The 16,474-nt window shown below is 39.2% G+C and overlaps 2 protein-coding genes across 5 annotated transcripts in view; one reads left to right on the top strand and one right to left on the bottom strand.

The window, feature by feature from the left end:
- The first annotated feature begins 726 nt into the window (after positions 1 to 726).
- vill (villin-like) lies at positions 727 to 14,139 on the top strand. Of its 3 annotated transcripts, XM_044339890.1 has the most exons (21): positions 727 to 908; positions 2,129 to 2,167; positions 4,838 to 4,921; positions 5,080 to 5,154; positions 5,311 to 5,510; positions 5,872 to 5,980; positions 6,326 to 6,436; positions 7,746 to 7,951; positions 8,039 to 8,117; positions 8,233 to 8,331; positions 8,529 to 8,682; positions 8,807 to 8,907; positions 9,060 to 9,197; positions 9,321 to 9,479; positions 9,723 to 9,902; positions 10,031 to 10,176; positions 10,662 to 10,806; positions 11,731 to 11,919; positions 12,251 to 12,319; positions 12,480 to 12,815; positions 13,028 to 14,139. In XM_044339890.1, the coding sequence occupies exons 1-21, from the start codon at positions 861 to 863 to the stop codon at positions 13,139 to 13,141; spliced, it is 2,781 nt and encodes a 926-aa protein (XP_044195825.1). In that variant the 5' UTR covers positions 727 to 860; the 3' UTR covers positions 13,142 to 14,139. The 3 variants fall into 3 exon arrangements, 2 of the variants coding, with proteins under 2 accessions (XP_044195825.1, XP_044195826.1); XR_006399801.1 differs by lacking the exon at positions 12,251 to 12,319 and having other exon boundaries at positions 12,680 to 12,815; positions 13,028 to 13,120; XM_044339891.1 differs by lacking the exon at positions 12,251 to 12,319.
- Positions 13,515 to 16,474, bottom strand: part of plcd1a (phospholipase C, delta 1a) — an 18,747-nt gene continuing 15,787 nt past the window's right edge. For both annotated transcript variants that reach the window (XM_044339893.1, XM_044339892.1), the window contains exons 11-15: positions 16,012 to 16,128; positions 15,713 to 15,891; positions 15,315 to 15,450; positions 14,909 to 15,058; positions 13,515 to 14,662 (exon numbers count right to left, since the gene is read on the bottom strand). In XM_044339893.1, the coding sequence (XP_044195828.1) occupies positions 14,574 to 14,662; positions 14,909 to 15,058; positions 15,315 to 15,450; positions 15,713 to 15,891; positions 16,012 to 16,128 (671 nt within the window). In that variant the 3' untranslated portion in view covers positions 13,515 to 14,573. The remainder of the gene's footprint in view (positions 14,663 to 14,908; positions 15,059 to 15,314; positions 15,451 to 15,712; positions 15,892 to 16,011; positions 16,129 to 16,474) is intronic.

Below are 16,474 nucleotides of genomic sequence, written 5' to 3'. Positions count from 1 at the left end.
AGCACTTTGTCTTAAAACAACACAATCTACAATTAAATGACACCTACTGGACATGATCATGTGATATATAATAATAATAATAATAATAATAAACTTACACTCAACAATTAAATAAGATAAACAGTTGAAATAAAGAAACAGAACAGATAAAACTTATTACAGCTGAAAAAGCTCAGGGGTGATTGAAAGCTCCAGAACAGCTACTAAATGGACCCCGTTGTGAGATTGTTTTCTAAACTGGTTTAAGTTTTTTAACATTTCTCATTTCTATTTTCTTCTGGTCTTTCATGTTATTGAAGTTATGAGTTGTTTCAGAGAGAAGACAGATTGTTGAACTGCAGTGTCAGTAATCACAGTTTGGAAAAAAAAATGGCAACACAAGAGCAATGTCAATGTCAGATTTCATTCAGCAGGTTAATAACACAACAACTTATCTGAAAACTCAGTCAACAAATGCTGAGAGGCAGCTGTAAGTACATTGAGACTTACAAACTTTCTATTCAAGTTCATTTTGAACATGAATTGAACATTTGAACTTAAGGGGGACGCTGCTGAGCTTCTCTTCAAACTCTGAAGCTTGATTGTCTGCAGGGTTTACTGGTCTGCAGGTGCATTAATTTTATGGATATAAAATGGTTAATGTACAACCAAGAGGAGCTCAGCTTCATGTGATATGTTGATGTGAACTTTTAGCTTCCGCTTACGTAGCGGCCACTTTAACTGCAGTGCTGGATTAGGCATTACAGGGCCTATTGTTCAAGCCTGAAGACTTCTTGTGGGTTTTTTCTCTTAATTTTCCACTTGTGCCTCCGATATGCGTGTACTGAAGTTCACCACATCACTGAAATGATCATATTTTCATGATGGAGTCCAGGATTGAATCTAAAAATGAAAAGCCATGGCCAAAGGTAAGAAAAATGTTCAATCTGTCACTGGAAGCTGTTGGTTTATAAGAAAACCAGGTTAGTTATGTAACAATCTGTTCTTCAGACTTACTGGCAGGGATTGAACTATATAAGACGAAGACAAGTGTAATAGATTTATCCCTGAACAGAGAACATCAGCAGGGATTCATGCAATGCGCAACAGAGGAAGTTTACAGATTTTTTACACAGTTTGTAAGTGTTTATGGGTGCAAGCAGAAGCTAAGGGGAATACTAGAGTCTTGATTGAACAACTGTTAAAGCACACAGCAGTCAACATTTGCGAGATCTGTCAGTGACTTGAAACTTAAGGTTGTCATTAGCTTTAAAAGCAACTAACTCACAATTTATTTCTCTTGTATCACTTCATACAAGTCAGTTTTGGACTAATGATTAACATCCACGCTGCAAAAAAAAGGCTTTCCATATTTCTAATACTTCAGAAAGTGTGCAAATCACTTTGGATACAGCGTGTTAATACATTTCCACGTTTAGGAAACAAGTGTAAACACAAGCTGCCAATTCCTTCTCCGTTGGGAGATCAAAGCCCAGAGCTGTAAACCTTCAATAATGTCAAGCGTTCCTCCTTGAGTGTCTGTGTGAGTGGGCACAGAATGAGAGATTTAGCCACAGAAAGCCTCTGATTCCTTTCCAATACCACTCGGAGCTCCTTGAGTTCAATTCTCCCATCTGCTAGTTGTAACAGTTGTGAAATGAATAATTGGTGTCAAGTGGCCCCTGTAATGCCCGCTGTGCTGGTGAGGGGCTCAGTCGAACATAAACACAACTCTGGCTGGCTACTTCACGTACAATCACGACCTCGAGTGAGGCTCAAATCCATCTCAATCTGGCAATTGTAGATGATTTTCCAAAGTATCTTTCGACTTTGTGATGTATTTGCACTTCTGGCTCCGTCCTTTTCTGGGAAAATAAAATTTTAACTTCATTCACCTTAAAATCATGCCAGAACCTCCAGATTGTTTTTTTTTTTGAGGGGAAACATATGAGAGGAGGCGTGTGTGTACTGTCAGTGGGATTGTAAATATCAAGACAGGAAATTGCAGGTGTGTTCAAACCTGGGAGTGGAGATAAACACACCCAGCCCTCTCTGACACACACACTCCAGCTTCCACAGAGGAGGAAACGCTCGCAATACTTCATTACATAAAGACATCATCTCACTAATCTACCTTCACATTTTGTAGGAGACAGACAGGCCTTCATTCCGCCAGACGCAACAAAAGGTAAGTTTTATACTGTTATTTTCATGACATATCAGACTGAATTATTTTCAGTTTGTGCCACAAACTGTCTATTTATTTGTTTTACCTGAATCACTGAAACTTGTAAAGAACATCTTTAGCATCATAAGTGTTAAAAAAAAGTTTTTAAAACAGGTTTTATATACAGTTTGGAAGCATTTCTTATTATCTGGAAGGATGTATCTACAGCATTAACAAAACTCATTGTACACGCTGAGTCAATGGTCACCGCAGGTTAATTGAAGTGGAACCAGTCTTTCCTGCTGCATTAATGGAAGCAACGCTGGCCTTCAATTTATCTTTTCAGAAACTATTTGCACATTTATTTTTGACCAGGATCAGATTGCAGAGCGTACGCTGGTTCTTTTTCCATTCACAACAGGGAGTTTCAACCACAGTGAATGTCTTCAACCGCCGGTAACCAAGCAACACCTTTTAAGTGGTTAATTAAATCAAATTCATTCATTTAAGTAAAGGAGTGGAGAGAGATCCTCCTCTCCATCCAGATTTTACAGTTTTTTGTGGGAAACTGAACAAGATAATAAACTTTTATCACAAATAAATCAGCTGAAAATCTGATCCTGTATGTTAAATTTAGAATAGGGCCACACATAAAGACACTTGATAGTTGGTCATATTTGTTCTGTCACACACCGTCCAGTATTATCCTGTATGTGTACTGAGTAATATTGCTATGTTACTGTTTCATATGTTGATTAGACATGCCTGCAGGGTGTGTCCCCTTATTTTACCCATATAACTGGTCAACAGTTCTTTCATCTTCAAAAAAAAATGTTACAGTAACATTTTGGAAGTTTGTGAGGTAATTACTGTATCATTTAAATGTTTATTTGATTTATTTGTAATAGTAAACATAATATGTTACTTAACCAGAGATAAGTTTCACCTGCAATGACGAAACAGAATTTAACAATCAGGACACGTAACACAAAATTACTCATAATACAGAAGATTATCAGAACAGTACATCATATTAACAGAGTTTCTGAATTGGGTTGCTTTTCAATTTGGTTTCATGATAGAACTGCAGCTCTTTATATATTATATAAAACGTAAGAAATTGTAAAAATCATTGCTGGATGACTCAATCTTTGTCTCTCATTCCTCCCATAAAACAGCAGCCAAATTAAGTAGGATTTTGAAATGTTGGCCCCAGCCCTATCATTTTATTTCAATCTCAACCCCTTCCTTTGTTTGCTCTTCATCTGATAACATAAATACCAGAGCCCTTGATAATCTTAATTAAGGGTGTGTTTAACTTCCTGGTGGTGACCTGATCTGTCTCACTTTACCTCACACCACCCAGTCCATCAATCACTGTCCAGTGATATTTTATCCCTCTAGCTGGAGCAAATATTGGAGTCTGAGGCAGCACACAGTATATGAGGCCTGGTTATTTCTCTGGAGAGTAACTGCAACAACAGTTCCTCCAGCTATTTGACAACCGCATCATGCATGCATGCATTTGCATTCATGTTATGTTACAAGCAGTATAACATCCCGACAAGCCCGTTTCCTCACAGCCTGTCACTATTAAGCCTATATTCTTGGCTCAGCTGGTGATGCACTGTATTTGCTTATCAGTGCTGTTGTTTCCGATATCTGAGTCAAGAGGCTGTGAGCACCGCTGATTGCAGAACTTGTATGTTGCTATGGCGGCAAGCTGACACTCATTAAGGGGATTAGAGGTGTCTCGCTGTCAGAGATGCAATCTTTTGAAATGGTTCACTTGTTGTTTTACAGCCATCTGTTTCCAGTGAAACGATATGGAACTTGAGGAGGTCTCAGAAATGCAATAGTTTCTGTTTGAGTACTTTAGAGAGGTTGCTATTAAATATGTGTTTTATAATGAGCTATTTAAGATTCAAACACATATCTAATCATGTGTGGCCATAAAGTTCTGTGGAAGAAATATTCAAATCATTTACCCAAAGCACTTGAGTAAATGTACTTAGTCATGTTCCACCAATGACCAAAAGTTCTTATAGTCAGTCATAGACATCACTAAGTATTCCTCTAATTTTCTGTGTTTTGCTCACCCTCCTTGATTATTTTTCACTTGGATGTTTGAGCTTCACGGTGCAGAATGATGTATGTGCAGAGTTTGACCCTAGAAGGCTGATTTCACATTTATCTGCTGAAGGAGGAAAGTTTCACTGTGCTCACTGAAAATCTGATTTTAAGGCGTGTATCTACAGTACAAACATGATTTGTGACATCACAACTAGTTAGGAAGCCAGTCGTGGTCCAGCATACAACTTACACAAGTGTGATGAAATCTGAAGCCTCCGGTGAGCGCACAAACACTAGAGAGAATAAATTTTACATTGAAGTAGGAGACTTTGTGTCCGGCATATTCATAGATTTTTTTAATGAGGGAAAAGGCGTAGATGTCATTTTAAGGATTTTAACAAGGTAACTGATTTTTGTGTGTGTGTGTGTGTGTGTGTGTGTGTGTGTGTGTGTGTCAGAAACAAATTATTATTCAAAGCTACTTCAAAGAGTATTTTTTTTTAAAACATGTCTGGAGGGGATTTTTAAATATGTCAAAGCCTGAGATAAAACAGTGTTCAATACATGTTCGAAACAAAAGCAAATCTCATTGTTTTCTGCTTTATATGTTTGTTTCAGTTCACCAGAATGATGAACGATGACAATAAAGACGCATTTAGAAATGTCAGCCAGAAGCCAGGCCTGCAGATATGGACCATCAATGTGAGTCAGCCTTAAATAAACATCATGCAATCCACACTATTGTGTATTTAGGCATTTTATTTGCTCTACTTCAAGTAGGGTGTGGCATGCTCAAATCGTATTATTTGTGGAGGATTTCATAGGATTTCAATTTGAATTGTTATTGTTCTCCTACTCAGAACATGCAGATGGTGCCTGTTCCAGCCCAAGGCTTTGGTAACTTCTTTGAGGGAGACTGTTACATTGTTCTTCATGTGAGTACAACACAGGCTGATTTCCCAAGAGGCTTCACTGGCTCAACATAAATGCAGGCATGTGATTTATGCATGCCTGTATGAGGTTTGCAAGCGTGTATCTGCATCTGAGTGCTGTTTCTGCTTCTGTGTTTTTTTTTTAATGCATACCACCAGATAAGTCAGAACAAGGGCTCAGGACAGACAGCTGACATCCACTACTGGATAGGAAACACATCTTCTCAGGATGAGCAAGGTGCAGCAGCCATCTACGTCACCCAGCTGGACGAGTACCTGGGCGGTAGGCCGGTCCAGCACAGGGAGGTGCAGGGAAATGAGTCGCCCCGATTCAGGAGCTACTTTAAAAATGGCCTGATGTGAGTCAAAGAACAGGGCTTGTATGTGAAGTAAAACAGGGTGGTGACCAAATAAAGAAGGGTTGTCACACAGATTATGTTGTAATGAGACATGAGACATGGTTTACCCCACTAATCCGTCTGTATGAAATCATTATGGCACAAATTACACTTGTTTTGTTGAGGCTTAGCAAAGAAAAACACTATTTTCCTCTCACTCTGGTTATTAACCTTCAAGTTTTCATTGTGTTAGGTAACCCTGAGGTCTAAATCAACAACACAAGAAATGTTCTTAGGTGCTATTCTGTCTCTGGCCTGCTTGTTTTATTACATTTGAACTTTGATCCTGTAATGTACACCTAACGCCAGCCTCTGTCCACAGCTACAAAAAGGGTGGAGTGGCCTCAGGTTTCCACCACGTTGACACCAATGCCTACAATGTCTTGCGATTGCTGCATGTCAAAGGGAGGAAACATGTCACAGCGTCAGAGGTATGCAGAGTAGAATATGTGGGGCTATGACAGGGATTCACGCTGTCTGCTCTGTGTCTCCCACCGGAGCTATCACAGACTTCACACAGCCACACTACAAGGGGAGCTGGCACTCCCTCTTAAACAAATTATGGCACGCTTGTTGTCATAGCTGTCAAAGTGGGTGATAATTGCCGAAGGGGTGCTATAACTGTGTGGTCTTTAATTGATATTTTCATATGTTAACAGTAGCTGTTTATCTCAGAACATTTTTTATTGATTTTATGACAGCATTTACTGTTCATTTGAAAAATGGTCAATCATTTCCATCTGGCTTGTTAAAGTTTTTTGTGTATATGTGTGCAGGTGGAGGTGTCATGGAACAGCTTTAACAATGGCGATATATTCCTGCTGGATATGGGGAAAGCCATAGTGCAGTGGAACGGAGCCCATAGCAACAGGAGAGAGAAGCTCAAGGTAATCTTCCACTCTGAATGCTTCAAAAAGAACATTTAAAGTAGAAATAGTGAAGGTAATCATTATACAGAATGGCTCCTTTTACATTCTTATAATATTGTTATATTACTTGATCATTATAACTGATGTATTAAGCAGCACTTTAAGGTTTGAAGCTGGTCGTAGTGGAGCAAATTACAAAACTTTACATACTATTGAGTATGATATTACAACAGTGCAATGTAATGCAAAGTATTGGTATCAAATTATACTTGAAGTACCAAAAGTAAAAGTGGTCATTATTCAGAATGGCCCATTTCAGAATAAATTATATTATTTTATTGAATTCTAATTATTCATGCATTTATGTGTAGGCATCATTAATGTCACAGCTGGTAAAGGTGTGACTAATTTTAAAAATACCTCAGAATGTCTAGTTTATTATATTTAGTATTAATAATCAATATCTGCAATGTAACAAAGTAACAGTAGCTGTGAAATAAATGTAGTTGAGTGAAAAGTATAATATTTGTCTTCAAATTATAGTGGAGTAGAAAAAGTAGCATAAAATGGAAATAGTCAAGTACAAGCACCTCAAAATTGTACTTAAGTACAGTATTTGATTAAATGTACTCAGTAAGATTCCACCACTGGATATGAGATAAATGTACTGTAAAGTACACAGTTACTGTGGAGTAAAAGCTACAGTATTGTCCTCCATTGTTTAAGTAGTATTATATGGAAAAATACCACAAAACTGTACCTAAGTACAGTACTTGAGTGAATGTATTTAGTTTCTTTACACCACCGCAAAGAGTCACATGTATCCAAGTGGACATATAAAATCTTAATTTTATGTGAAAAGACACAATTTACAATTGAATTTTACCACGTAGGAATGGGAAATTTTGCATTACTATAAACGTTGTAATATTCTAATCTAATGTGTTCTTCTAATCTGTAACCTAACGCAATAGCAATTCATTCAAAATGAAATCAGGGAAAGTAAAAAGCAATCATGTACACACATAGTCATTGAAAAGTAAGAACAGCAAAATTTTTGCTCTACATATTACACTTATAATGCAAAGCATAAAACAGAGAAGGGGAAGGAAGTTGGAGGGAGGATTTCCGAGGCACCACAGACGGCTGAGTATATCATTCAATCCATCCATATTTATATAATCTCTCAGTCTTAGTAATGAAGTCAGTCTTTCCGTCTTGTGGATGTCTAATGATCTCAAAGCAATCATCTGTTGTAAGTTTATCAGTCTGTAAAATGTAATTGTTTTAAAATGTGTCTGTTTTCTCCTCTCCTCTCCTTTTCCAGGCAGTCTTGTTGGCTCAGGACATCCGGGACAGAGAGAGAGCTGGCCGTGCTCAGATCGGTGTCGTGGAGGGAGGAGATGAGAAAGACTCACCAGAGCTGATGAAAATCATGACGGCGGTGCTCGGCCAGAGACATGGGCCGCTGAAGGAGGCCGTTCCTGATGACAAACCTGACCATGTGCAGAACACCACTGTCCGGCTCTACCAGTAAGAACACTTTATTGATCCATTGCTTACATCCACAACATGGTGGGGATTTGTCTATATTGTTTTTTTTCTTGTGTTTCTCCTCAGTGTTTTTGAAAACAGTGGGAATCTAGTGGTTCAAGAGGTGGCCACGCAGCCTCTAACACAAGACCTGCTTCACTCCTCTGTAAATAGCTTTTATCCTTTAAACATGTTCCATAGACACTGTTTTATAGAACATGGGTTGTATCTCTTTTTTAAATTTTTCTGTATTATCTCTTTTTCTCTCATTTCTTTGTCAGGACTGTTATATTGCAGACCAGGGAGGTTCTAGTGTGATGGTGTGGAAAGGCAAACAGGCCTCCAAGGAAGAGCGGAAAGAAGCTCTGAACAGGGCAGTGGTGAGTATACTGGATGAAGAAAGGCAGTACAGACCAGTCCTTACTCTACATAAGGCAGCTAAATCTCAGTTTCCTGAAAAGACCTCTACATATAGAACTTCACAAAATATTCTCTTTTGCCAGGGTCACCAAGCTAAATAGTAATAATTAATCAAAGTTATGAAAGATGCTCTTTGTTCACTTATCTTCTCTACCAGGGCTATATCAAAGCCAAGAATTACCCCTCCAGTACCAGAGTGGAGGTGATGGCCGAGGGTGGTGAGTCGGCGATGTTCAAACACTTGTTCAAGTCCTGGAGAGATAGAGGCCAAACGCAGGGTCTGGGTACCACCTACAGCGTGGGAAAGATAGGTAACCTCTGCGTAACACTTATTTAAACCTGAGTCAGATAACATATTTAAATTAACTTTAAATTAACTTCTCTGACAGCTGTGTATTCAAATAAGTAATTTTCATATGATCATCGTCCCTCCAGCAAAGGTAGACCAAGTGAAGTTTGATGTGATGGAGCTTCACGCTCGCCCTGAACTGGCAGCACAGCAGCGAATGGTGGACGACGCCTCTGGAGATGTTAAGGTGCAGTGTTAAATGCAGCATTATATAGACTATGTCAAAATAAAGATAAACACACAAGGCAGACTTTTTAACCTTACTATCAACACTCATTTCCAAATGAAAGCAAAAACATTAAAAATATTTTAAATTTCTGTCGATCATGTCTGTGTCAGGTGTGGCGCATTGAGAACTTGGAGCTGGCTGAAGTAAATCCAAGTACATATGGACAGTTCTATGGAGGAGATTGCTATTTGGTGCTGTACAGCTATCAAAGAGCAAACCAGCAGCAATACATACTCTACATGTGGCAGGTCAGTATCATCACAAATAAATCATTTTTCAGCTTTTTTAAAATATAATTTTGATTGAAAGCCATCTCTCTCTGTTTCTGGATACACTAAAAACGAAGAGCTGTTTTGTCTTACTTACACCAGGGCCGTCATGCCACTAAAGATGAGGTCACAGCATGTGCATACCAGGCTGTCAATGTTGATAACCAGTACAATGGAGCCCCGGTCATGGTCAGAGTGGTCATGGGAAAGGAGCCTCGCCATTTCATGGCCATTTTCAAAGGCAAACTTGTCATCTTTGAGGTGTGATTTTTCTCACTGAAAATTAATTTATGTTTACCCAAAAAATCTATATTTTATTGCTACAATAAGAAAATGTTATTATTTCTCAAGGGGTAAGTTGTCCTTCAAGAAGCCATAAAGATATTAATCCTACTTGGTGACAATATTACTAAAACTGCACTCATCAAAGCAACAATTTAATGAAAGTTGCAAGAACTGGATGTTGTTGATTTGCATGTGTGCGCATTTTATGTATACCTACAGGGTGGCACAGGACGACCCGGTGTGGTCAACCCTGAAAGCGATGCCAGGCTCTTCCAGGTGAGAGGGACCAGTGAGCTGAACACCAAGGCCATTGAAGTGATAGCGAGGGCATCATCTCTCAACACCAACGATGTTTTCGTGCTGAAGACTGATAACATAGGCTACCTGTGGTATGGAAAGGTACGCATTTTGTTATGGGACAGTATAACAGGCTGACCTGAACTCCCTTAAAAGATTAAAAATGTGCATTTATGTTTGTGTGTTTGCACTGTCACACAAATCCATGTTCGTTTGATGTCTGCTTCCAGGGTTGCAGCGGGGATGAGAGGGAGATGGGAAGAGCCATGTCTGATGTGCTTTCCAGACAGGACAAGCAGGTGGTGATGGAGAACCAGGAGCCAACTGAATTCTGGGTAGCTCTGGGAGGAAAGGCTCCCTATGCCAGTGACAAGAGGTAAACACAGACAGCTGCAACATCACTCCTTTGAATTGGGCTTTTATGCTTTTTATGCCTTATTGTGACGACCTAGAAATCTCAGGAGAAACTTGATTTCATGCGTAACAACACATCCGCTTTGTAGGATCTCTCACTCTGTAACACTTCAGCAGCCAGATGCTAAACTGGCATTCTCCCTGTTCATTTTCCCTCCCTGCTATTGGCCATGTGGCATGAAAGCAAAAATATAACCATTAACAATAACCCACAAACAAGGATTTGTTTTCAGAATGCGTCCAAAAGGCTCATTAATCATATTTTGAAACATTAATAAGCTTACATTTAAATCTGCATGGATTATTTTTACATCAAGGTCACAGGAATATGCCCAATGTCATCTGAAGCTAATGAAATAAAGCATGCACGCACACACACACACACACACACACACACACAGATCAGATTATACATTTGTAATGACGGTCAGCTCTGTGTTGTTTCAGACTGCAGAGAGAGGAGCCTCCTCACAGTCCCCGGCTGTTTGAATGCTCCAATCAGACGGGTCAGTTTCGGATGACAGAGGTGGATGACTTCGCCCAGAGTGACCTGGACGAGGAGGATGTGATGCTGCTGGACACCTGGGAGGAGGTGAGAGGTCAAGGGGCCTCAACCATCCTCTGCTAGGGCCTTGGAATTGGGAATTGAAATTTATGAAATAAAACAGCAAAAAAAATATGTAAAGAAATTAACAAGGGCCACATTTTCTGAAGACAATTTAAGTGTGCTCGCTCATGCTGAAAATTGCAGCTGTACTGTAAAGAGGTTGACATTTTGGAAAATACTCTTCTATTCTTGCTGAGAGTTAGCCTTAAGTTAGTAAGGAAGTAATAAAATTTTATATTCACAGCACCTTTCAAAACCAGAGTTACAAGGTGCTTCATAAAATGCAATACCATAAAATATAGCTGCAATTTCAGCATACATATTTCAGCATAGAGAAATAGAGATAAAGAGAACAAGACACACAGAAAATAGAATAAAAACAGGGATTTCAAGGAGTGGTCAAACATAGAGATATAAAAAAGTGGTGAGAAGATTCATATCTGTCAGTTAAATATGAAGCTACAGTACAGCCAGGAGGCAGTTAGCTTAGCTTAGCATAATGAATGGAAACGGGGGGAAACAGCTAGCCTTATTCTGGCGAACTCACCTGCAAACCTGTCATTTTTACACTTATGTTTTCATATCACCTAAAATGTTAAACAATTTCTTTAAAGCAGTTGTCTGTTGAAGATTAAGAGTTAAAAGCAGGTGAAATCAATTTAAATGTACAGTAAGTAAGTTTAAAGCCATGTAGGCAGAGAAATTGTCAGTTTGTATGGAGGTTTAAAGTAGTTAGCAGCGAGCAGTTAACTGTGAGCTGTATGACAGCACTTAAAAGTTGAAATGTCAGTCAACAAGTAAGCACTTAAACAATTGAACTGTCAGCTGAGGAGTAGATGTTTATTCATTTTCTTAATTTGAAGTTCTTCAAATTAGTTCCTCTTGTTTTCTTTCTCAATATCACCTCAGATTTTCTTGTGGGTTGGAAACCTAGCCAACCAGCATGAGACCAAGGAGGCGTGGAACAGTGCCCAGGAATACCTGAGGACCCATCCAGCAGGCCGCGACCCCGACACACCCATCATCTTAGTCAAAGAGGGACACGAGCCTCCCACCTTCACCGGCTGGTTCCATGCATGGGATCCTCATAAGTGGAGTGTGAGTTTATAGGCTCTCTCTGATCTCACTGGGAGGCAGTGGAGTGCTTTCATCAATACAATAATGCAGCATGGTGAAAGCATTTCAAATCAATAGTCCATCACATCAGCATGTCCATCTTTGTGAGTCTAGTGACTATAGAACAGAGCCACACTGGTATGAATGAACACAATGTCACATGAATACTGTGAATAATCTTGAGAACAAATCATCTCATAAATTAGGAAGAATATACAGTCACATGTGGATGATTTCGTGGATTGTTTGAAGATGATGAAGACTCTGCATGCTCACTAATTTTCAATCCTGGCTGACTTGATCTTCTCAACAGGGAGGCAACTCCTATGAGGAGATGAAAAAAAAGCTGAGTGATGATGCATCTCTCTCACAGATCACTGTTGTAAGTGATTGACTAACACTAATCCTACTACTAATTGACTAAATGTACTAATATCACATTTTTAATAACTACTAATGTCTGTAATGTGTCACTAATCTGTGACTCTTTAACAAAATCTGCCAGAAATATGATTTCACAAGCTCATTTGTCATATCTGCAGGACCTGAACAACAGTAATCTGAATAAGAGCCCTGCTGGGATGGGTGGGGGTGGTTACAGGGCTCCAGGGGGCCCCAGGAGCTCCTCTCCAGGCTACAGGGTTTATGGAGGTGACCTGTCCCCCAGACCTTCTACTCCCAATAGCCCGTCTACCCAAAGGTCACAGCCTTCTGTGTCCATGACCTTTTCCCCTTCCTCTAGCCTTACTCCATCGTCCCCAGCTGGCAGAACTGTGTCCCCCTCTCCTGGAGGCTCTGAGATGTATCTGAACCCTGACACCCTCATCAACAAGTCTCCCAGTGATCTGCCCCAGGGAGTGGACCCAAGCCAAAGGGAGGTGGGTGCAGCTTTATGGCTCTGGTGCAAATGGCACAAAAGCAACAATCTAATTATGTGATGGGTGTTATTAATCGTGTGAATGTTGCAAGGTTGGCTGTGAGTCAGTGGGAGGTGCTAAGTATGTTGTAATTAGGATTCATGTAATAACACAGAGCGTGCAGCAGAGGTCAGCCTAACCGTTGTCTGTCCTCCCCTGTTCTCTGATTGCAGGACTACTTGTCTGATGAGGACTTTGAGAACCTGCTTGGCACCACCCGCTCAGACTTCCAGCGCCTGCCAAAGTGGAGGCAGAATGACTTGAAGAAAAAAGCAGGACTTTTCTGAGAGAGATTAATTATGGGATTACATGGAAACGTTGTCAAACCTGAGAAAGTTTTCTGTAAAGCAAACTGAAAGGCAGCATTTTAGCTGTTGTTGAGAATGACAGGGCTGGTAGAAGTCTTCATCATTTCATCTACATATTTTTTAAAATTTAATGACAATGTTTTCAACCAACAGCCAAGTTATAGTGATTAAACGTGCTAAACTATTAAAGCTTCTTTACACGATTGTGATAAAAATCATACATTTAATGGGCATGACTTACTTATTAATGGTTATGCTTTATGTTTGATCACTGATCAAGTTTTCTCTGCATAATGTTGTCATTTGCCATGTGTAAATCATTATATTATGAATAAACACAAAAAGCCTTCCATCAGGAACTCTCCTCATTTTATTTGAGAAATACTGCAAATGCAGAGAAGTGACATGACATACTGAAAGCACTGACAGTCATGAGTTTGTCACAGAAAAACTGCTGTAGTTAATTGGATGATGAAAATAATCAAGTGTGATTTAAACTATTAGGGTTTGTTTGACATTAAATGTTTGACAAAGTTAATTGAGTTCAATATGTTTAGAGCAAAGTCATGTACAGTGTATTGCTTGATATGTTCCTCATATCAATAGTCAAAAAAAAGGAAGTTATAAAATATTTTAAGTCTGAAAAAAATGAAAATCACATTGACAAACATTATCTGCAGGACACTGCATTTATAATGAATGAACACACACACACAGACACATACATACTATACATGTGGCTCTCTCTCAATGGGCAAAACATATACTGTTGCTACAGACTCCAGTGATAAACATAATTATGGTATGAGACAATTTTCAAAACAATCAACAATCAAGATTTGTTCTAGTCACAAGAAAAAGGATATAAAATTAAAAAGGAGTGCTTGTTGTGTTGCTTGACAAAAACAATGTTTCCATGAGCACGAACTGTATGATCCTGATGGAAAATATCTCAAAGCCTCAGGAAACCTATAAAATGCAAATACTTTTTAGAAATAACAGCCAATATATCTTAAGCTGAGACTTACACTTTACTCTTCCAATTATTCTCCCAAATACAACAAATACGGTATAATGCCTGTCTTTAAATATTTTCCTAGACTGCTCATTCACCTCCTATTCATTCACATTTTCATTCATTCTGGCTTTGTTACTCTACAAGAGCTCTTACCAACCTGGCTGAGCAAAGGCTCATTTCTTAAAAAGCTGAAACAACAGAAATGTGTTACAGACAACTGTGAGTCAGCAGATATAGCTTGGCAGATGACCAAACGCTTTTCTCCGCGAAGAGGCGTCTGAAATATTTGATCAGAGTTATATTACTGAGCTTTAAAACTGGACAAATTCCTTTACAGTTTTAAAAAAAAAATGCTGCTGCTGGCATGAAGGGTTTCTATACACAGCCAGCCTACTAGGCGTCCAGGAGCATGAGATGCACAAAGAGGCCAGCAGAGCAGATGACATCACCTCTCTTGGTGAGCAGCGGAACATGTCGATACCCTGGAAACAGGAAGTGAGATTCAGCTTTGTCATCAAAAAACCACTATACACATAATATAGCAACAGACAAAACACAAATACTGATTCATATGAGTTACGTAGAATTGATAGCAGTTCTGGAAAATTAAAAATAACTACACTGAACTTCACTTTTTTATCCTGAAATAAGACATCTGCTGTTTAATGCACTTTTCGCATTCTTGAGTTTAAGTAGCGCTTAATGCTGTTTAAACTGGACATCCTTACCGTTCTGTACACTGGTGAGCGGTAGACAGTAATGCCCGATGTGATCATTCCCCGATGTTGTGTCGTAGTCCTCCACCACAAATTGCACCATGGCCAGCTCTGGGACATGGATTTCAAACTGGAAGTTCTGATTCCACATGGGGTTGAACCCTGCAGGGGTACAACTATCATTCAGATGGTGCAACTTGCTAATAATATTCAAATTTTCTGTCAAAGCATGTGACATTTTCTCTAGAGGGGAACTGATCATTCATGTAATAAAAAAAATCCCAATTAATGTATCTAAAAGGACATGTTTTTGTTCACCTTCACCGTCAACAGAACTCCATTTACATTTCTCCATAATTATCTGTCTGTCTGTATGAATCTATGCATTTGTATCTATGTATATGTATGCTGTGCTCACCATTGTCTTCAATGTAGTGTGTCTCCATGCTGGCGATGTCTGCTGACACGCCGTGGATCTCCACTCTCACCAGAGGGTCCACAATGGATTTCAGTTTGTCCTTGTTGAGTTTCGGTAACTGTTGAGCTGAGATCACCTGTTGTATTGGGACACCAAAAGCACACAAACAATAATGTAACAATACAAATACCGAACAAAAACACAATTACATCTAAGCACTACTTATTTCCTATTTAATCACTCCAGTCACTGATTTGATTTAAGGTAGAGATGATGGTCTGCTTACATGGTACAATAAAAAGATAAGTACATGGTAAATACAGAACTATTTCAAATCAAAATTCTAACACAAACAATTTTAAAAAATCTCAGTTCCTGTTTCAGGATTAAGACCTCACCATGACATGAAAGATCTTCTTATTTAGCCACGGCCCTCTGGTAAGTTTGTTGGGATCAAACTGAGAGGACAGGCTTCTCTGGAATTCAGGTTTCAGGATGTAGCCACATACTCCATTTGGTAGAAACCGTCCCTGGTTTAGATGCATCTCCTTGGAGGGAGTCTGGAAGTTGAGCGCCACTGAAAAGCAAGTCAAAGAGAAGAGGGAGGTGAATTATTACCAAAAATTGAATTATTATCTGCATCTAATATTAGTGATAATGAATGGCTGAATTTCTGAGTACAGTGATGGGAGCGTACCTATCTGGCAACCAACGTTCCACATGGGCACAGGGTTGTAGTTCGAGGAGTCAGTTCTGGTGCCGGCGGGGTAGATCCTACTGAGCTTGTCCATGTTGTGATGGATGAAGGCAGTGGCTACGAGAACACAGTTACAAAAGCAGATGCTTTACCATGCTTTTTATACTGTGCTCCAAGATATATTGATCAAGTGTGCTGCTGTCGTGTCATTAAATAATATATTTTTATCATCTCTTGCCAAAAAGAATGAGGTTACTGATTTCAGTTCTAGATCTAAGCTCAGCCTTAAAGTTAAAATGCAGACCTCATTTTAGATTAAAGCAAAACTGTGTTGTAGTTCTAGTGTTATGAATACGGGCCACTTTCCAATTGAAGATAAGAGTCTGAAATCACAAGATAGACTATAGCTACACTGCCAACTTAGAGATTACGTTTTGTTTCCCACATTATAAGATATGTTACG

The sequence above is a fragment of the Thunnus albacares genome, chromosome 21 (assembly GCF_914725855.1).
Source record: "Thunnus albacares chromosome 21, fThuAlb1.1, whole genome shotgun sequence".
Taxonomy (NCBI): Eukaryota; Metazoa; Chordata; class Actinopteri; order Scombriformes; family Scombridae; genus Thunnus; species Thunnus albacares.
This window is presented reverse-complemented; position numbering and strand designations above follow the sequence as displayed.